General features: G+C 46.9%; 1 protein-coding gene across 1 annotated transcript in view; it reads right to left on the bottom strand.

The window, feature by feature from the left end:
• LOC135510481 (sushi, von Willebrand factor type A, EGF and pentraxin domain-containing protein 1-like) overlaps positions 1 to 22,221 on the bottom strand; it is a 160,141-nt gene that overhangs the window by 57,829 nt on the left and 80,091 nt on the right. Inside the window, exons 8-16 of the mRNA XM_064931454.1 lie at positions 18,932 to 19,050; positions 18,574 to 18,703; positions 16,066 to 16,173; positions 10,724 to 10,855; positions 7,847 to 8,038; positions 5,614 to 5,735; positions 5,108 to 5,213; positions 2,829 to 3,038; positions 2,138 to 2,374 (exon numbers count right to left, since the gene is read on the bottom strand). Coding sequence (XP_064787526.1) covers positions 2,138 to 2,374; positions 2,829 to 3,038; positions 5,108 to 5,213; positions 5,614 to 5,735; positions 7,847 to 8,038; positions 10,724 to 10,855; positions 16,066 to 16,173; positions 18,574 to 18,703; positions 18,932 to 19,050 — 1,356 coding nt within the window. The remainder of the gene's footprint in view (positions 1 to 2,137; positions 2,375 to 2,828; positions 3,039 to 5,107; positions 5,214 to 5,613; positions 5,736 to 7,846; positions 8,039 to 10,723; positions 10,856 to 16,065; positions 16,174 to 18,573; positions 18,704 to 18,931; positions 19,051 to 22,221) is intronic.

Genomic DNA, 22,221 nt, shown 5'->3' on the forward strand with positions numbered 1-22,221 from the left:
AGGCTTTCGACTCTGTCAATCACCATATTCTTATCGGCAGACTCAGTAGCCTCGGTTTTTTGGATGACTGCCTTGCCTGGTTCACCAATTACTTTGCAGACAGAGTTCTGTGTGTCAAATCGGAGGGCATGCTGTCCGGTCCTCTGGCAGTCTCTGTGGGGGTGCCACAGGGTTCAATTCTCGGGCCGACTCTTTTCTCTGTATATATCAATGATGTTGCTCTTGCCGCAGCAGATTCCCTGATCCACCTCTACGCAGACGACACCATTCTATATACTTCCGGCCCGTCCTTGGACACTGTGCTATCTAACCTCCAAACGAGCTTCAATGCCATACAACACTCCTTCCGTGGCCTCCAACTGCTCTTAAATGCTAATAAAACCAAATGCATGCTTTTCAACCGATCGCTGCCTGCACCCGCATGCCCGACTAGCATCACCACCCTGGATGGTTCCGACCTTGAATATGTGGACATCTATAAGTACCTAGGTGTCTGGCTAGACTGTAAACTCTCCTTCCAGACTCATATCAAACATCTCCAATCGAAAATCAAATCAAGAGTCGGCTTTCTATTCCGCAACAAAGCCTCCTTCACTCACGCCGCCAAACTTACCCTAGTAAAACTGACTATCCTACCGATCCTCGACTTCGGCGATGTCATCTACAAAATTGCTTCCAACACTCTACTCAGCAAACTGGATGCAGTTTATCACAGTGCCATCCGTTTTGTCACTAAAGCACCTTATACCACCCACCACTGTAACTTGTATGCTCTAGTCGGCTGGCCCTCGCTACATATTCGTCGCCAGACCCACTGGCTCCAGGTCATCTACAAGTCCATGCTAGGTAAAGCTCCGCCTTATCTCAGTTCACTGGTCACGATGGCAACACCCATCCGTAGCACGTGCTCCAGCAGGTGTATCTCACTGATCATCCCTAAAGCCAACACCTCATTTGGCCGCCTTTCGTTCCAGTACTCTGCTGCCTGTGACTGGAACGAATTTCAAAAATCGCTGAAGTTGGAGACTTTTATCTCCCTCACCAACTTCAAACATCTGCTATCTGAGCAGCTAAACGATCGCTGCAGCTGTACATAGTCTATTGGTTAAATAGCCCACCCATTTTCACCTACCTCATCCCCATACTGTTTTTATTTATTTATTTTTCTGCTCTTTTGCACACCAATATCTCTGTACATGACCATCTGATCATTTATCACTCCAGTGTTAATCTGTAATTATTCGCCTACCTCCTCATGCCTTTTGCACACAATGTATATAGACTCCCCTCTTTTTCTAGTGTGTTATTGACTTGTTAATTGTTTACTCCATGTGTAACTCTGTGTTGTCTGTTCACACTGCTATGCTTTATCTTGGCCAGGTCGCAGTTGTAAATGAGAACTTGTTCTCAACTAGCCTACCTGGTTAAATAAAGGTGAAATAAAAAAATAAAAAAATGTTAAAAAATTACACAGTACCACACATAGCCAGACATATTTACACATTACCACACATAGCCAGACATATTTACACATTGCCACACATAGCCAGACATATTTACACATTGCCACACATAGCCAGACATATTTACACAATACCACACATAGCCAGACATATTTACACATTGACACACATAGCCAGACAAATTTACACATTACCACACATAGCCAGACATATTTACACATTACCACACATAGCCAGACATATTTACACATTGCCACACATAGCCAGACAAATTTACACAGTACCACACATAGCCAGACATATTTACACATTACCACACATAGCCAGACATATTTACACATTGCCACACATAGCCAGACATATTTACACAATACCACACATAGCCAGACATATTTACACATTGACACACATAGCCAGACAAATTTACACATTACCACACATAGCCAGACATATTTACACATTACCACACATAACTAGAGAGTAGTAGATCCCCACCTGGACACTGGACTGAGGCACACAGCAACCCATATGGACACTCATCCGTTAATTAATTCATCCATCCATCCATCAATCCATTAATTCATTCATTAATACTCTATGTGGACACTGTGAACCTGGAGACCATGCTAAAGATATATACTGTTACTGTGTGTATCTCATGGCCCACTACTCACCACACATCCTCCCCTTCAGTACAGACCCAGGTCGGCAGAACAGTGAGGCCCTCTTGCTCTCCAGGGACTTGGGGTCAGCCACCACAATCATCTCCGAAGACACGTGATATGACGACAGAGGCTGCTTGGCCAGCGTCCGCTTCAGCCGATTGGTCAGCTGCTCCAGGGTCCGCAACAGGCGCTTCTGATTGGCTACCTCCACCGAGTCATTCCTGGACGAGGGCAACGGGATGCTTGCTGGGAGAATGGGCACAGCTCAAAGGACGGGACTCGAACGACAACAAACACTCAATTCTAAATTCGTCCCGACTCCCCTCTAGGCCAGGGCTATTCAATGGCTATGCAATTCCGACCCTCTAAGGCCAAATTATCTGGTAGTTAAATGATCAATTAACGTAGGTGATTGGCCAAAGACTTCACTCCCAGACTCACATAATGAATATAATTGTCAATCAATCAATCGTCTACCCTGGTCTGAAACAAATTTATTTGATGCCAAGTGCTTCCCAATGGGCAGAAAAGTGTAAGTCCATCAGGCAATATGTGAGCACATCCAAAGAAACTTGCCAGGTGCTCGTTTGATGGAACAGATTAAAATCAACAAAATATACCGGCATACTGTCATGTGCTTAGTAACATGAACATGAGTGTGTTCACACAGGTATGATGACAGTCCCTTCACCATAACTACCTGTGATGTTGAAGAAGATCTGTATCTTTTGGTCTCTGGTGGGGCCGGCGATCTTACGGTGCCTCTTGGCGCGGTAATGGGAGGTTCCCATCCTGCCGGTACTGTCCTGTTGCATAGGAGTTCTCTGGCTGTCTGTGGCAAAGCCTGTATCAAAGTAGGCATAGTCCTGACCACTCTGGGGTCCCCAGTTACTGCCCCATCCTCCTGGACCTGGGAGACGGGAGACAGAGGGGAGACAGGGGGAGACAGAGGGGAGACAGAGGGGAGGCAGAGGGGAGACAGGAGGCAGAGGGGAGACAGGAGGCAGAGGGGAGACAGGAGGCAGAAGGGAGACAGGAGGCAGAGGGGAGACAGGAGGCAGAGGGGAGACAGGAGGCAGAGGGGAGACAGGAGGCAGAGGGGAGACAGGAGGCAGAGGGGAGACAGGAGGCAGAGGGGAGACAGGAGGCAGAGGGGAGACAGGAGGCAGAGGGAGACAGGAGGCAGAGGGGAGACAGGAGGCAGAGGGGAGACAGGAGGCAGAGGGGAGACCGAGGGGAGACAGAGGGGAGACAGAGGGGAGGCATAGGGGAGGCAGAGGGAAGACAGGAGGCAGAGGGGAGACAGAGGGGAGACAGAGGGGAGACAGAGGGGAGACAGAGGGGAGGCATAGGGGAGGCATAAGGGAGACAGGAGTCAGAGGGGAGACAGGAGTCAGAGGGGAGACAGGAGTCAGAGGGGAGACAGGAGGCAGAGGGGAGACAGTAGGCAGAGGGGAGTCAGGAGGCAGAGGGGAGGCAGAGGGGAGACAGGAGGCAGAGGGGAGGCAGGAGTCAGAGGGGAGACAGGAGTCAGAGGGGAGACAGGAGTCAGAGGGGAGACAGGAGGCAGAGGGGAGGCAGGAGGCAGAGGGGAGACAGGAGGCAGACAGGAGACAGGAGGCAGAGGGGAGACAGGAGGCAGAGGGGAGACAGGAGGCAGAGGGGAGACAGTAGGCAGAGGGGAGACAGGAGGCAGAGGGGAGGCAGAGGGGAGACAGGAGGCAGAGGGGAGGCAGGAGTTAGAGGGGAGACAGGAGTCAGAGGGGAGACAGGAGTCAGAGGGGAGGCAGGAGGCAGAGGGGAGACAGGAGGCAGACAGGAGACAGGAGGCATAGGGGAAACAGGAGGCAGAGGGGAGACAGGAGGCAGAGGGGAGACAGGAGGCAGAGGGGAGACAGGAGACAGAGGGGAGGCAGAGGGGAGACAGAGGGGGGCAGAGGGGGGGCAGAGGGGAGGCAGAGGGGAGGCAGAGGGGAGACAGAGGGGAGACAGAGGGGAGGCAGAGGGGAGACAGAGGGGAGGCAGAGGGGAAGAAGAGGGGAGGCAGAGGGGAGGCAGAGGGGAGACAGAGGGGAGGGGGAGGGAAAGAGAGGGAGGGGTAGGGAGAGGGGGAGGCCAAGGGGAGACAGGAGTCAGAGGGGAGACAGGAGTCAGAGGGAAGACAGGAGGCAGAGGGGAGACAGGAGGCAGAGGGGAGACAGGAGGCAGAGGGGAGACAGGAGGCAGAGGGGAGACAGGAGGCAGAGGGGAGGCAGAGGGGAGGCAGAGGGGAGACAGGAGGCAGAGGGGAGACAGGAGGCAGAGGGGAGACAGGAGGCAGAGGGAAGGCAGAGGGGAGACAGGAGGCAGAGGGGAGACAGGAGGCAGAGTGGAGGCAGGAGGCAGAGGGGAGACAGGAGGCAGAGGGGAGACAGGAGGCAGAGGGGAGGCAGGAGGCAGAGGGGAGGCAGGAGGCAGAGGGGAGACAGGAGGCAGAGGGGAGACAGGAGGCATAGGGGAGGCAGAGGGGAGACAGGAGGCAGAGGGGAGACAGGAGGCAGAGGGGAGACAGGAGGCAGAGGGGAGGCAGAGGGGAGGCAGAGGGGAGACAGAGGGGGGGCAGAGGGGAGGCAGAGGGGAGGCAGAAGGGAGACAGAGGGGAGGCAGAGCGGAGGCAGAGGGGAGACAGAGGGGAGGGGGAGGAAAAGAGAGGGAGGGGTAGGGAGAGGGGGAGGCCAAGGGGGGTTGGGAGAGCGGAGAGAGAGGGAGAGAGGGGAAGGGGTGAAGGAAGAGGGGGGGTGGGTTATAGGGCAAATACATTCATGTTAAGGCTCTACTGCTTGTACAGTACAATCTTATAGTTGGGGCAAGGAGTGTTTACAGGCAACATGACCTGTCCAGGAATAAAAAATCTGGTCCGTTCGTATAACCTATAACAAGGTCACATGATCACATGGTCAGGGTAAACTCCTGGCCCAATAGTAATTGAAAAGGTCTTACCGATGGCGAATCCATTCTCATAGTCGTAGTTGTACTCCAGACAGTGGCCCTGTGACATCACATCTAACTTGCAGGCAACATCATCATTACTGCAGATGGTCGGGAGCTATGGATACAGTTGAGAGAGAAAGGAAACATATTGTGTGTGGTGTGTGTGTGTGGTGTGTGGTGTGTGGTGTGGTGTGTGGTGTGTGTGTGTGTGTGTGTGTGTGTGTGTGTGTGTGTGTGTGTGTGTGTGTGTGTGTGTGTGTGTGTGTGTGTGTGTGTGTGTGTGTGTGTGTGTGTGTGTGTGTGTGTGTGTGTGTGTGTGTGTGTGTGTGGTGTGTGTGGTGTAGTGTGTGTAGTGTGTGTGGTGTGTGTGGTGTGTGTGTGTGTAGTGTGTGTAGTGTGTGTGGTGTGTGTGTGTACTGTGTGTAGTGTGTGTAGTGTGTGTGGTGTGTGTGTGTGTAGTGTGTGTAGTGTGTGTAGTGTGTGTGGTGTGTGTGTGTGTACTCCTGTGTTCTCACCATGTCTCCTAGTTTAGTGCTGAACTCCCCGGTGAAGGACTTGACCAGATCCAGGTCATCACAGCGAGAGGCTTTGAACAGCATCTCAAAGGGCTTAATCCCCTGGTTGGCAATACGGTTCACTGAGACAGAGGGACAGGACATACAGACATGCACACACATTTCAATGATGAATAGCATGAATGTACAGCTACTGTAACTGTAATATAAGAGGTGGCAAGAGAGGATGCGACTAAATACAAAGTGTTTTTATCACTGGTACTATTTTCACATGTGGTGTACCTTCAAAACTCTTTGTACAAAACTCCAAACTGGTAACACTAGTAAACCAGCCAGTCTTACATTTAAAAACTTTCATTGTGCATTCCTTTTGTTTTATGACATCTTAACCCCAAATAAAATTTTACTGTGAAATTTAATGAGTACGTTGGTTTAATCACCAAAACACAATATAATGACATCTTCCATATTAAATCATTTTAACAACCAGTTAATCCAATAGCAAATTTAAGAAACATGATTCAAAATTGCCCTTTAATGTAGTTTGCAACAGTACTGTAAATTACAATACATGCCATTGTTTTCACATTAGGCAATACACTTGCACTACCCATTAAAATGAATCAATTTATAGGTGTGATCATTGAAGACGTCTTTCACAATGTGATCAACTGAAAGAAATGAAAGAAACGTCATGTTTCGCTGCCACTAGTTTGCATTAAGTCTGTCTTAAGCAGTTGGCAATATATTCTCATCGAAATCGCAGTAAATGTCCTGATTGGTCATACTTTAGCTTCTAATTGACATCACAGTAAATGTCCTGATTGTTCATACTTTAGCTTCTCATTGACATCACAGTAAATGTCCTGATTGGTCATACTTTAGCTTCTCATCGAAATCGCAGTAAATGTCCTCATTGGTCATACTTTAGCTTCTCATTGACATCACAGTAAATGTCCTTATTGGTCATACTTTGGCTTCTCATTGACATCACAGTAAATGTCCTGATTGTTCATACTTTAGCTTCTCATTGACATCACAGTAAATGTCCTGATTGTTCATACTTTAGCTTCTCATTGACATCACAGTAAATGTCATTATTGGTCATACTTTAGCTTCTCATTGACATCACAGTAAATGTCCTCATTGGTCATACTTTAGCTTCTCATTGACATCACAGTAAATGTCCTTATTGGTCATACTTTAGCTTCTCATCGAAATCGCAGTAAATGTCCTCATTGGTCATACTTTAGCTTCTCATTGACATCACAGTAAATGTCCTTATTGGTCATACTTTGGCTTCTCATTGACATCACAGTAAATGTCCTTATTGGTCATACTTTGGCTTCTTATTGACATCACAGTAAATGTCCTTATTGGTCATACTTTAGCTTCTCATTGACATCACAGTAAATGTCCTTATTGGTCATACTTTGGCTTCTCATTGACATCACAGTAAATGTCCTTATTGGTCATACTTTAGCTTCTCATTGACATCACAGTAAATGTCCTTATTGGTCATACTTTGGCTTCTTATTGACATCACAGTAAATGTCCTCATTGGTCATACTTTAGCTTCTCATTGACATCACAGTAAATGTCCTTATTGGTCATACTTTAGCTTCTCATTGACATCACAGTAAATGTCCTCATTGGTCATACTTTAGCTTCTCATTGACATCACAGTAAATGTCCTCATTGGTCATACTTTGGCTTCTTATTGACATCACAGTAAATGTCCTCATCGGTCATACTTTAGCTTCTCTTTGACATCACAGTAAATGTCCTCATCGGTCATACTTTAGCTTCTCTTTGACATCACAGTAAATGTCCTCATTGTTCATGCACCTGGGGATCAACCTTTCGGCATGGCGAATCCAAGCCTGACATACTGTAGGTATGACATCGTTGCATATTTCATCCATGGCCTGAAGTAGGGTGATTCGCTCATGGGGATGGCAATCATACATCTTAGAGTTTTGAAGCAATGAGTTTTGTACTGAGTTGTGAAGATTGACCACATACTTGTGAAAATTGACCACATACTTGTGAAAATTGACCACATACTTGTGAAAATTGCACCAAAGTGCTGAAAAAAAAAACAGCCAAAGAAAATGAACTGCAGGTGTCTGTACCAAATGGCAGCCATACCCAAAGACCAGGGTTCAAAGTAGTGCACTATATAGTGAACAGGGTTCCATTTGGGATGCAGCCTATGACTAAGGTCACTCACAGGAGCAGTCGGGTCTGTGGGGCGAGTGTGGCGGCTCCCACACTCCGTTGTTAGCACAGAAGTAGCTGTGGACGTCCTGCTGTGTGAAGCTGTATCCGTCTTTACAGTACAGAGTACAGTTGACCCCGTCCTCCTCTTCTGAACAGGAGAACTCCCCATTCACTGGGACGAAGGGCTGTTCACATGTAGACCCTGGAATATAACAGAGACACGCAGAGCTTCATCGGTAATGTAGTTATGGGGCTGGCTGAATTCTATGAAATAAAAGACATATTGTATTTATTTTGTGTGCACCCAGTCTCTACATAGATAGGTAATGTAGTACAATATGGAGGAAGGAAAGTGGATGGCAAATGTGAAGTACAGAACCAAACAGTTGATTTGAGATTTCATCCTATTCCAAAACAGGAAAGCTCTGCTTCAACCAAATAAAAACATGTATTAAATATGACATAAATACATGAACATTAAAACAAATCCCGTAGTTGAATGAAGATCTAAGTGCTTGTAGTGTACAGGCCTACCTTGTAAAGCCACAACACAGCAAAGATAGATATGTACAGAATAAACTAGTAAACTCTAGAATACTCTGGTCATCTCTAGTAAACTCTGGTCATTTCTAGTATACTCTAGTATACTCTAGAATACATTGGTCGTCTCTAGTAAACTGGTTAACTCTAGTATACTCTAGTATACTCTAGAATATATTGGTAATCTCTAGTAAACTCTGGTCAAATCTAGTATACTCAAGTAAAGTCTGGTCAACGAGCAAATTCTAGTAAACTCTGGTCAACGCTAGTCTACTCTGGTCAACTCTAGTCTACTCTGGTCAGCTCAAGTCTACTCTGGTCAGCTCTAGTCCATTCTGGTCAGCTCTAGTCTACTCTGGTCAGCTCTAGTCTACTCTGGTCAGCTCAAGTCTACTCTGGTCTACTCTAGTCTACTCTGGTAAACTTTAGTCTACTCTGGTAAACTCTAGTCTACTCTGGTAAACTCTAGTCTACTCTAGTAAACTCTAGTCTACTCTGGTAAACTCTAGTCTACTCTGGTCAACTCTAGTCTACTCTGGTCAACTCTAGTCTACTCTGGTCAACTCTAGTCTACTCTGGTCAACTCGGGTCTACTCTGGTCTACTCTAGTCTACTCTGGTCAACTCTAGTCTACTCTGGTAAACTCTAGTCTACTCTGGTAAACTCTAGTCTATTCTAGTCTACTCTAGTCTACTCTGGTCAACTCTAGTCTACTCTAGTCAGCTCTAGTCTACTCTGGTAAACTCTAGTCTACTCTGGTAAACTCTAGTCTACTCTGGTCAGCTCTAGTCTACTCTGGTCAGCTCAAGTCTACTCTGGTCTACTCTAGTCTACTCTGGTAAACTTTAGTCTACTCTGGTAAACTCTAGTCTACTCTGGTAAACTCTAGTCTACTCTAGTAAACTCTAGTCTACTCTGGTAAACTCTAGTCTACTCTGGTCAACTCTAGTCTACTCTGGTCAACTCTAGTCTACTCTGGTCAACTCTAGTCTACTCTGGTCAACTCGGGTCTACTCTGGTCTACTCTAGTCTACTCTGGTCAACTCTAGTCTACTCTGGTAAACTCTAGTCTACTCTGGTAAACTCTAGTCTTTTCTAGTCTACTCTAGTCTACTCTGGTCAACTCTAGTCTACTCTAGTCAGCTCTAGTCTACTCTGGTAAACTCTAGTCTACTCTAGTAAACTCTGGTCTACTCTAGTCAACTCTGGTCAACTCTGGTCAACTCTAGTCAACTCTAGTCAACTCTGGTCAACTCTGGTCAACTCTGGTCAACTCTGGTCAACTCTAGTACACTCTAGTACACTCTGGTCAACTCTAGTACACTCTGGTCAACTCTAGTCTACTCTGGTCAACTCTAGTCTACTCTGGTCAACTCTAGTCTACTCTGGTCAACTCTAGTCTACTCTGGTCAACTCGGGTCTACTCTGGTCTACTCTAGTCTACTCTGGTCAACTCTAGTCTACTCTGGTAAACTCTAGTCTACTCTAGTAAACTCTAGTCTACTCTGGTAAACTCTAGTCTACTCTGGTCAACTCTAGTCTACTCTGGTCAACTCTAGTCTACTCTGGTCAACTCTAGTCTACTCCGGTCAACTCGGGTCTACTCTGGTCTACTCTAGTCTACTCTGGTCAACTCTAGTCTACTCTGGTAAACTCTAGTCTACTCTGGTAAACTCTAGTCTATTCTAGTCTACTCTAGTCTACTCTGGTCAACTCTAGTCTACTCTAGTCAGCTCTAGTCTACTCTGGTAAACTCTAGTCTACTCTGGTAAACTCTAGTCTACTCTAGTAAACTCTGGTCTACTCTAGTCAACTCTGGTCAACTCTGGTCAACTCTAGTCAACTCTAGTCAACTCTGGTCAACTCTGGTCAACTCTGGTCAACTCTAGTACACTCTAGTACACTCTGGTCAACTCTAGTACACTCTGGTCAACTCTAGTCTACTCTGGTCAACTCTAGTCTACTCTGGTCAACTCTAGTCTACTCTAGTCTACTCTGGTCAACTCTAGTCTACTCTGGTCAACTCTAGTATACTCTAGTATACTCTAGTATACTCTGGTCTACTCTAGTCTAGTCTACACTAGTCGACTCTAGTCTACTCTAGTCTACTCTGGTCTAGTCTACTCTGGTCTACTCTGGTCAATTCTAGTCTACTCTGGTCAACTCTAGTACACTCTGGTCAACTCTAGTACACTCTGGTCAACTCTAGTACACTCTGGTCAACTCTAGTACACTCTGGTCAACTCTAGTACACTCTGGTCAACTCGAGTATACTCTGCTCAACTCTAGTCTACTCTGGTCATCTCTACTATGCTCTAGTAAACTCTAGTAAACTCCTTCCTTTTACCCTGTAGAGTGATGGTGAGGTGGCAGGTGCGGTTGTTGCCTGCCTGATCCGTAGCTGTGTAGCTCACCACCGTCTCTCCGACAGGGAATAGAGAGCCTGGTGTGTGCGTGGTAGACACACTCAGACGCCCACCTGAGAATGGTACACAACACACAAAAAGAATAACTAACACTTATATATGATCTTGCAGACCGTCTCTGGGACATTGAAGGAAAGACAAACTGTACCAACTATGTACTTCGGTTTTCTTATCCTTCGTTGGATCATGGGTTTAAATCCCTGGTTTAACCCTCGAAGGGCAAATGTCTTGTCATTGTCACTGCTGCTTCCGAGTGGCGCAGTGGTCTAAGGCACTGCATCTCAGTGCTAGAGGCATCACTACAGACCTTGGTTCGATTCCAGGCTGTATCACAATCAGCCGGGATTGGGACACCCATAGGGCGGTGCACAATTTGACCAGCGTCGTCCGGGTTAGAGTTTAGCCGGGGTAGGCCGTCATTGTAAATAACAATTTGTTCTCAGCTGACATACCTAGTTACATAAAGGTTAAATGAAAATAAAATACAAAATAAATCATGTTTAAAAGACACCTAGATAAAGTACAGTATCATTAATAGCCCTGCAGAGAGCAGTGGTGGGTCAGTTACCATAGATGGGCAGAATGAGTCACTCTAGTCCTGGTTAACCACAAAAGTTATACAAAGGCAGGGTATGTTGACACATGTTGGAACGGCTGGTCTCTCTCTCAGAGCATCACATGGTATCAGAATAAATATTATCAGCATCACCTGGGCAGGCTGGGGGTATTTCCTACCGTCTGGATAAATTAATAGATGGAGGGATTGATGAAGGGATGGATGGATGGATTAGAGAGAGAAAGAGAGAGAGAGAAAAAGAAAGATGCTGTCCTAGGCACAAAGACACAAAGACACACAGACACACACACACACACACTGTCCCCAGGGGAAGACTTGTAATACGGCAGTTTACTGATTCACCAAGTCAAGGGATTGATGATTAGTAGACAAGTTGAATCATGTGTGCAAGCTCTGGAATATATCAAATATATGGAGCTGCTGGGGGCCCAGGGGAGAGGATTGAGAACCATTGGTCTGACACAGACACAGCAGAGTAGAGGTGAACCACTGGTCTAGACACAGACACAGTGGAGTAGAGTAGAACCACTGTTCTAGACACGGACACAGTAGAGTAGAGGAGAACCACTGGTCTAACAGACACAGTAGAGTAGAGTAGGGAAGAACAACTGGTCTAGACACAGACACAGGAGATTAGAGGAGAACCACTGATCTAGACACAGACACAGTAGAGTAGAGGTGAACCAAAGATCTAGACATAGTAGAGTAGAGGAGAACCACTGGTCTAGACACAGTAGAGTAGAGGAGAACCACTGATCTAGACACAGACACAGTGGAGTAGAGGAGAACCACTGGTCTAGACACAGACACAGTAGAGTAGAGGAGAACCACTGGTCTAGACACAGTGGAGTAGAGGAGAAGCACTGGTCTAGACACAGTGGAGTAGAGGTGAACCACTGGTCTAGACACAGACACAGTAGAGTAGAGGTGAACCACTGGTCTAGACACAGACACAGTAGAGTAGAGGAGAACCACTGGTCTAGACACAGTGGAGTAGAGGAGAACCACTGGTCTAGACACAGTGGAGTAGAGGAGAACCACTGGTCTAGACACAGTAGAGTAGAGGAGAACCACTGATTTAGACACAGACACAGTGGAGTAGAGGAGAACCACTGGTCTAGACACAGTAGAGTAGAGGAGAACCACTGATCTAGACACAGACACAGTGGAGTAGAGGAGAACCACTGGTCTAGACACAGTAGAGTAGAGGAGAACCACTGATCTAGACACAGACACAGTGGAGTAGAGGATAACCACTGGTCTAGACACAGTAGAGTAGAGGAGAACCACTGATCTAGACACAGACACAGTGGAGTAGAGGAGAACCACTGGTCTAGACACAGTAGAGTAGAGGAGAACCACTGATCTAGACACAGACACAGTGGAGTAGAGGTGACCCACTGGTCTAGACACAGACACAGTGGAGTAGAGGTGAACCACTTGTCTAGACACAGACACAGTAGAGTAGAGGTGAACAACTGGTCTAGACACAGACATAGTAGAGTAGAACCACTGGTCTAGACACAGACACAGTAGAGTAGAGGAGAACCACTGGTCTAGACACAGACACAGTGGAGTAGAGGTGAACCACTGGTCTAGACACAGACACAGTAGAGTAGAGGTGAACCACTGGTCTAGACACAGACACAGTGGAGTAGAGGTGAACCACTTGTCTAGACACAGACACAGTAGAGTAGAGGTGAACAACTGGTCTAGAAACAGACATAGTAGAGTAGAACCACTGGTCTAGACACAGACATAGTAGAGTAGAACCACTGGTCTAGACACAGACACAGTGGAGTAGAGGAGAACCACTGGTCTAGACACAGACACAGTAGAGTAGAGGTGAACCACTTGTCTAGACACAGACACAGTAGAGTAGAGGTGAACAACTGGTCTAGAAACAGACATAGTAGAGTAGAACCACTGGTCTAGACACAGACATAGTAGAGTAGAACCACTGGTCTAGACACAGACACAGTAGAGTAGAGGTGAACCACTTGTCTAGACACAGACACAGTAGAGTAGAGGTGAACAACTGGTCTAGAAACAGACATAGTAGAGTAGAACCACTGGTCTAGACACAGACATAGTAGAGTAGAACCACTGGTCTAGACACAGACACAGTGGAGTAGAGGAGAACCACTGGTCTAGACACAGACACAGTAGAGTAGAGGTGAACCACTGGTCTAGACACAGACACAGTGGAGTAGAGGTGAACCACTGGTCTAGACACAGTAGAGTAGAGGAGAACCACTGGTCTAGACACAGACACAGTGGAGTAGAGGTGAACCACTGGTCTAGACACAGACACAGTGGAGTAGAGGTGAACCACTTGTCTAGACACAGGCACATTAGAGTAGAGGTGAACAACTGGTCTAGACACAGACACAGTGGAGTAGAGGTGACCCACTGGTCTAGACACAGACACAGTAGAGTAGAGGTGACCCACTGGTCTAGACACAGACACAGTAGAGTAGAGGTGACCCACTGGTCTAGACACAGACACAGTAGAGTAGAGGTGAACCACTGGTCTAGACACAGACACAGTAGAGTAGAGGTGACCCACTGGTCTAGACACAGACACAGTAGAGTAGAGCTGACCCACTGGTCTAGACACAGACACAGTAGAGTAGAGGTGACCCACTGGTCTAGACACAGACACAGTAGAGTAGAGGTGACCCACTGGTCTAGACACAGACACAGTAGAGTAGAGGTGACCCACTGGTCTAGACACAGACACAGTAGAGTAGAGGTGACCCACTGGTCTAGACACAGACACAGTAGAGTAGAGGTGACCCACTGGTCTAGACACAGACACAGTAGAGTAGAGGTGACCCACTGGTCTAGACACAGACACAGTAGAGTAGAGGTGACCCACTGGTCTAGACACAGACACAGTAGAGTAGAGGTGACCCACTGGTCTAGACACAGACACAGTGGAGTAGAGGTGAACCACTGGTCTAGACACAGACACAGAGTAGAGGTGAACCACTGGTCTAGACACAGACACAGTAGAGTAGAGGTGACCCACTGGTCTAGACACAGACACAGTAGAGTAGAGGTGACCCACTGGTCTAGACACAGACACAGTAGAGTAGAGGTGACCCACTGGTCTAGACACAGACACAGAGTAGAGGTGAACCACTGGTCTAGACACAGACACAGTGGAGTAGAGGTGAACCACTGGTCTAGACACAGACACAGTAGAGTAGAGGTGACCCACTGGTCTAGACACAGACACAGTAGAGTAGAGGTGACCCACTGGTCTAGACACAGACACAGTAGAGTAGAGGTGACCCACTGGTCTAGACACAGACACAGTGGAGTAGAGGTGACCCACTGGTCTAGACACAGACACAGTAGAGTAGAGGTGACCCACTGGTCTAGACACAGACACAGTGGAGTAGAGGTGAACCACTGGTCTAGACACAGACACAGTGGAGTAGAGGTGAACCACTGGTCTAGACACAGACACAGTGGAGGAGAGACGTTTTTATTTCATCCAGGCTGACAATTCTGGCTGAGTGGTGTCCTGGCCGTGTCTCCCCTGCCAGGCAGTCAGTCTCCAACTAAATATAACCCAGGCAGCACCAGGGACTAGGGACCAGGGCGTGTGTGTGTGTGTGTGTGTGTGTGTGTGTGTGTGTGTGTGTGTGTGTGTGTGTGTGTGTGTGTGTGTGTGTGTGTGTGTGTGTGTGTGTGTGTGTGTGTGTGTGTGTGTGTGTGTGTGTGTGTGTGTGTGGGAATCAGGGCGTGGGCCTGATGGAAAAACAAAGCATGCTGACGTTGGAGTAATGTCCGAGTGACGTCGTCTCGCCGCCTTGGTTAAAAACCACAACTTGGTTATTTCTGTTTGCTGTTGATGGCATATCGTGTGTGGACCTTGGCAGTAAGGTAGTGTGTGTGTGTGTGTCTGAATGTGGTGGTGTTAGAGTGTGTGTGAGTGTGTGCGTGCGCGCGTGTGTGTGCATGAGCTCAAATATTTAGTCTCTACTGTGTATGTGCTTGTGCTTGAGTGCATGCATGTGTATCTGTCTGTCTGGGTGTGTGTATATGTCTGTCTGTCTGAATGTGTGTATCTGTCTGTCTGAGTGTGTGTATCTGTCTGTCTGTCTGAATGTGTGTATCTGTCTGTCTGAATGTGTGTATCTGTCTTTCTGAGTGTGTGTATCTGTCTGACTGACTGTATATCTTTCTGACTGAGTGTGTGAGTTCCCAGCAGGCCAGCAGCAGTGATGATGACAGGATAGAGCCCTAGAGTTATGGTGATGTTTCTGTCACAGGGCTGCTGTTTGGGGATGTTCTGTCTGTTTGTCTGTCTGAGGGATTCAGTATTACCCTATGATGTGTGTGTGTGTGTGTGTGTGTGTGTGTGTGTGTGTGTGTGTGTGTGTGTGTGTGTGTGTGTGTGTGTGTGTGTGTGTGTGTGTGTGTGTGTGTGTGTGTGTGTGTGTGTGTGTGTGTGTGTGTGTGTGTGTGTGTGTGTGTGTGTGCTTGTGTTTAAGCAAGACCCTGTGTCTGCATACTGAGTGAGGTCATTAAACTCACTGAAACATAACTGAGGTCTGATAACCTGTCTATACATTACTGTTCCTGACTCAGCTGTTTACTGACACACACACACACATAAACACTTAAATTTCTGCATACAGAGGAAGAGGTGCAGTCTGGGATACCACATACCTGAGTTGTCGGAAAACTGTGGCACCTCCCAGGAGACGGCCGCCTGCGTGTCTGTGGCCTGGAAAGTGGGCGGTGACCTGCACCTGTCAATCACAGGGGGCTCCGTATCTAGAAAGGAACACCATCGCTGTTGTTAGGGAGACGACAAAGCTTGACCATGACAACCAACAATCTCGAGCTGAATGTTAACTAATTGGACTGATTTAGTGTTGAGCACTATTGCTATAGTAGGATTTATATCAGTATATTAGTATACAGGTAGTAGTATTCCTACAATCGGATAACAATATAGTGTAACCCTATGGTAAAGTAGGGTATGTTATGTTCTTCATTTTAATGGTATGTGTTAAGCATGTGTGTCTAATGAAAAGCCACTGCGTTCCTTCATTATAGCATATGGAAATATTCGGGGCTACAACAGTGCTTTCCCCCTTGGTTTCTGAGAGTATTAAGTGTGTGACACTGGACACCCTTCTTTTCCACACTTTACACACTTGAGTTTGCCACCTGTGACTACTGTGTAGACTCGAAATTGAGCTTTTATCCAAAGGGACTACTGCATGTGGCAGTCCACGCAGGATCCAAACCCACAACTCTGGAGTTCTAAGCACCGCGTTCCCACTAACTGAGTCATTAGAAATAGGAACTACCAGAAGTATTTCCTGATAACGGAACCTGACCAGGAGAAACTCTGGGCGCTGTAGAGCCTGTAGGCTGTAACTGGGCCTGGAGTTTTTCACGGTCAGGTCATGAGGTCAGGAAAACTTAGGATCCTGATCGCAATCACACGTTTCACATTGGTATTGCTGTGATGTGCTTGTGATGTTGGTTGTGATATGGTTACAATAAGGTGGTGTTATGGTTACGATGTGTTGGTGATATGTGATTTGTGGATGTAATACATGGTTGTGATATGTGGTTGTGATATATGGTTGTGATACGTGGTTGTGATCTGATGGTTGGTTGTGATACGTGGTTGTGATCTGATGGTTGTGATCTGATGGTTGGTTGTGATATGCGGTTGTGATATGTGGTTGTGATATATGGTTGTGATATATGGTTGTGATATATGGTTGTGATCTGATGGTTGTGATATGTGGTTGTGATCTGATGGTTGTGATATGTGGTTGTGATATGTGGTTGTGATATATGGTTGTGATATGTGGTTGTGATATATGGTTGTGATATATGGTTGTGATCTGATGGTTGTGATATGTGGTTGTGATCTGATGGTTGTGATATGTGGTTGTGATATGTGGTTGTGATATATGGTTGTGATATGTGGTTGTGATATATGGTTGTGATATATGGTTGTGATCTGATGGTTGTGATATGTGGTTGTGATCTGATGGTTGTGATATGTGGTTGTGATATTTGGTTGTGATATGTGGTTGTGATCTGATGGTTGGTTGTAATGTGGTTGTGATATGCGGTTGTGATTTATGGTGGTGATATATGGTTGTGATCTGATGGTTGGTTGTGATATGTGGTTGCGATACGTGGTTGTGATCTGATGGTTGTGATATATGGTTGTGATCTGATGGTTGTGATATGTGGTTGTGATCTGATGGTTGTGATATGTGGTTGTGATATATGGTTGTGATATGTGGTTGTGAAATGTGGTTGTGATATATGGTTGTGATATATGGTTGTGATCTGATGGTTGTGATCTGATGGTTGTGATATGTGGTTGTGATCTGATGGTTGTGATATGTGGTTGTGATATGTGGTTGTGAAATGTGGTTGTGATTTGTGGTTGTGATCTGATGGTTGGTTGTGATATGTGGTTGTGATATGTGGTTGTGATATGTGGTTGTGAAATGTGGTTGTGATATATGGTTGTGATATGTGGTTGTGATATATGGTTGTGATATGTGGTTGTGATTTGTGGTTGTGATCTGATGGTTGTGATATGTGGTTGTGATATGTGGTTGTGATATGTGGTTGTGAAATGTGGTTGTGATATATGGTTGTGATATGTGGTTGTGATATGTGGTTGTGATTTGTGGTTGTGATCTGATGGTTGGTTGTGATATATGCTTGTGATATATGCTTGTGATATATAGTTGTGATATATATGGTTGTGATATATGGCTGTGATATATGGTTGTGATATATCTGGTTGTGATCTGATGGTTGCTTGTGATATATGGTTGTTATATATGGTTGTTATATCTGGTTGTGATATGTGGTTGTGATATGCGGTTGTGATATATGGTTGTGATCTGATGGTTGGTTGTGATATGTGGTTGTGATCTGATGGTTGGTTGTGATGTGGTTGTGATATGTGGTTGTGTTATGTGGTTGTGATATATGGTTGTGATATATGGTTGTGATCTGATGGTTGGTTGTGATGTGGTTGTGATCTGATGGTTGGTTGTGATGTGGTTGTGATCTGATGGTTGGTTGTGATGTGGTTATGATCTGATGGTTGGTTGTGATGTGGTTGTGATCTGATGGTTGGTTGTGATGTGGTTGTGATATGTGGTGGTTGCGACCTGACCTCACCTATGACAGTGACAGTGAAGGTGCAGTTAGCCTGGTTCCCAGCGCGGTCTGTCGCTGTATAGATGATCTTCTCCTCTCCTATAGGGAACAGCTGGGGAGAGGTGTACACAGGCTTCACCTGGACCAGGACCTAGAGGGCAAATGTCACAGATGACTGTTAGGAGTATTATTCATCATCTCTCATTGATTCCTTCACAGGATTAGTCATGTAAAGGATTCTTCCTTCCTTGAGAGTTTTTCCCTTATTCCTTGACACTACTGCTTGGTCCTGCACCTTGTTGCTCTTGGTTTGAGTTGATGTTCTGCACCTTGTCACTAACACTCTGGAGGGGAAAAGAGACAACTCTCCTCCACTCACCTCCTCCCCAGAGTTGTCAGTAGCAGTGGGCACCTTCCAGCTGATGTTGGCAGTGCCACACCGCTCGTCCGTCTCTGCCACCACGTCTCTGGGGCACTGGATCCATGGGCGCTCCGAATCTGGGTGGAGAGAGTGAGAAAATAAACAACAGATAAACGACAGTCCTAAGAATCAGAGTGGATGGATAAAGATCCCCCAAAAACCAAGCAGGATGTTGGGGTCAATCTGGTTTCAATTCCAGTCAGTTAAACTGGACACGATGGGACTTACTCATAGGAGTGCCATTCCTCAACTGACAGGAATTTAGACGGAATTAACTCCAACTCTGCTAAGAACAATAAACGGTAAAGAAGGATATGAACTGACGCAACAAACCCAGGAGGAGACTTGGGGTTCGTCCCAAATGGCATCCTATTCTCATTCATTTAGCCCATCGGGCTCTGTACAAAATTAGTGCACTACATAGGGAGTAGGGTGCCCTTTGGGATGCTTCCTTCTGTCACATGTCGTCATGACACTGAGGGAGGGACTGTGATGTCACACCTAACCTCTGACCCCTCTCACACAACATGTTCTTAATTACAGAGTTAAAACACTCTGCCACGTTGACATCATCACCTCTTATGTGTCTGTCTCTATTATTGACATCACCTCTTAGCCAATTATGTGTCTGTCTCTATTATTGACATCACCTCTTAGCCAATTATGTGTCTGTCTCTATTATTGACATCACCTCATTGTCGATTACAGCTGTCGCTGTCTTTCTATACATCAATAACCCTTTAGGATAGTGGTTCTGAACTGGTGAGTCGCAAATTTGGATATATTTATTTTGCATTTTTTTGCGGGGGATGAAAAAAATACTCCAGTCTAAATTTAAACAACTAATACCAGATAGAAAGTGTGTCGAAATTATAATGAACTTAGATTTTTTTCAATTATTTATTCTTTAAAAAATATTTTTAAATCACAGTATTTTCAATATTTGTGGTCTCAAACAAAAGAGCTTGCCAACATTCTTCACCAAGTACATGAGAAATGTGGAATTATTGACAATGAAATTATGTGAATGTTGTTCCATTGTTTAATATAATGGATACATTTACGGTCAATATAGCATTCAAAATAGTTTTCCAGGTTGCTTTTCGGCATAAAGAATCACAATGCAAATATTGGGTCGTGACTGAGACAACCTGGTCCACTTGGGTCCATAGCCAAAACCAGTTGAGAACCAGTGCTCTAGGCTATATGAGACTCCCTCTAAGCCTTGCTAAGCCAGGTAGGTCAATGTCAACAGAGAAGACTGTTTTACTGGTTTTTGTGTGAAAGTTCACAGCTGGAAAGGACCCATTTAGTGAGGTATCCCTCTTAAACACACAGCGTTCTGATCAGATCTGACAAGGTTTTCCCTTTATTGGGCTGGAAATATTTCCCTGTTAGTGTAATAGACTGGACCAGGTCAGCTCATTCTTTCTCATCCCTCACTCTTTCTCTCTCTCTCTCTCTCTCTCGCTCTCTCTCTCTCTCTCCCTCCCTCCCTCTCCATCACTCTATCTTTCTCTCCATCTCCCTGTCTCTCTCTCTCAATATCTCTCTCTCTCTCCCTCCCTCCCCTCTCCATCTCTCTCTCCCCCTCCCTCCCTCCCTCCCTCCCTCCCTCCCTCCCTCCCTCCCTCCCTCCCTCCCTCCCTCCCTCCCTCCCTCCGCCCCTCTCTCTCTCACACACATCCCCCCTCCCTCCCTCTCCGTCTCTCTCTCTCAATATCTCTCTCTCTCCCCCTCCCTCCCTCTCCATCTCTCTCTCCCCCCCCTCCCTCCCTCCCTCCCTCCCTCCCTCCCTCCCTCCCTCCCTCCCTCCCTCCCTCCCTCCCTCCCTCCCTCCCTCCCTCCCTCCCTCCCTCCCTCCGCCCCTCTCTCTCTCACACACATCCCCCCTCCCTCCCTCTCCGTCTCTCTCTCTCTCCCCCTCCCTCACTCCATCTCTCTCTCTCCCTCCCTCTCTGTCTCCATCCATCCCTCTCCATCTCTCTCTCTCTCTGTTTTTCTGTCCATATAAAAAAGAGAGGGATGATAAGTGCAGCTGTGTCAGTGAGACAGGAACCAGAGCAGATCCACCCTGGCCTCTATAACTCCACCCTGGCCTCTATAACGCCACCCTGGCCTCTATAACTCCACCCTGGCCTCTATAACTCCACCCTGGCCTCTATAACTCCACCCTGGCCTCTATAACGCCACCCTGGCCTCTGTAACTCCACCCTGGCCTCTATAACTCCACCCTGGCCTCTATAACGCCACCCTGGCCTCTGTAACTCCACCCTGGCCTCTGTAACTCCACCCTGGCCTCTGTAACTCCACCCTGGTCTCTGTAACTCCACCCTGGCCTCTATAACTCTACCCTGGTCTCTATAACTCTACCCTGGCCTCTACAACTCCACGCTGGCCTCTACAACTCCACCCTGGGCTCTACAACTCCACCCTGGTCTCTACAACTTTACCCTGGCCTCTACAACTCCACCCTGGCCTCTGTAACTCCACCCTGGCCTCTATAACTCCACACTCATGGCCTCTATAACTCCACCCTGGCCTCTATAACTCCACCCTGGCCTCTACAACTTTACCCTGGCCTCTACAACTCCACCCTGGCCTCTACAACTCCACCCTGGCCTCTACAACTCCACTTTGGCCTCTGTAACTCCACTCTGGCCTCTGTAACTCCACTCTGGCCTCTGTAACTCCACCCTGGCCTCTATAACTCTACCCTGGTCTCTATAACTCTACCCTGGCCTCTACAACTCCACGCTGGCCTCTACAACTCCACCCTGGGCTCTACAACTCCACCCTGGTCTCTACAACTTTACCCTGTCCTCTACAACTCCACCCTGGCCTCTGTAACTCCACCCTGGCCTCTATAACTCCACCCTCATGGCCTCTATAACTCCACCCTGGCCTCTACAACTTTACCCTGGCCTCTACAACTCCACCCTGGCCTCTACAACTCCACCCTGGCCTCTACAACTCCACTCTGGCCTCTGTAACTCCACTCTGGCCTCTGTAACTCCACTCTGGCCTCTGTAACTCCACCCTGGGCTCTATAACTCCACCCTGGCCTCTATAACTCCACCCTGGCCTCTATAACTCCACCCTAGCCTCTATAACTCCTATGGATAACTGACCCTCTAACCCTCGTTCTTTTCATCTCAACGGCATCTCCATCCCTCTCTCCACTCGTTTCATCTCAACGGCATCCCCATCCCTCTCTCCACTCGTTTCATCTCAACGGCATCCCCATC

This window comes from Oncorhynchus masou, chromosome 23 (genome assembly GCF_036934945.1).
Source record: "Oncorhynchus masou masou isolate Uvic2021 chromosome 23, UVic_Omas_1.1, whole genome shotgun sequence".
Taxonomy (NCBI): domain Eukaryota; kingdom Metazoa; phylum Chordata; class Actinopteri; order Salmoniformes; family Salmonidae; genus Oncorhynchus; species Oncorhynchus masou.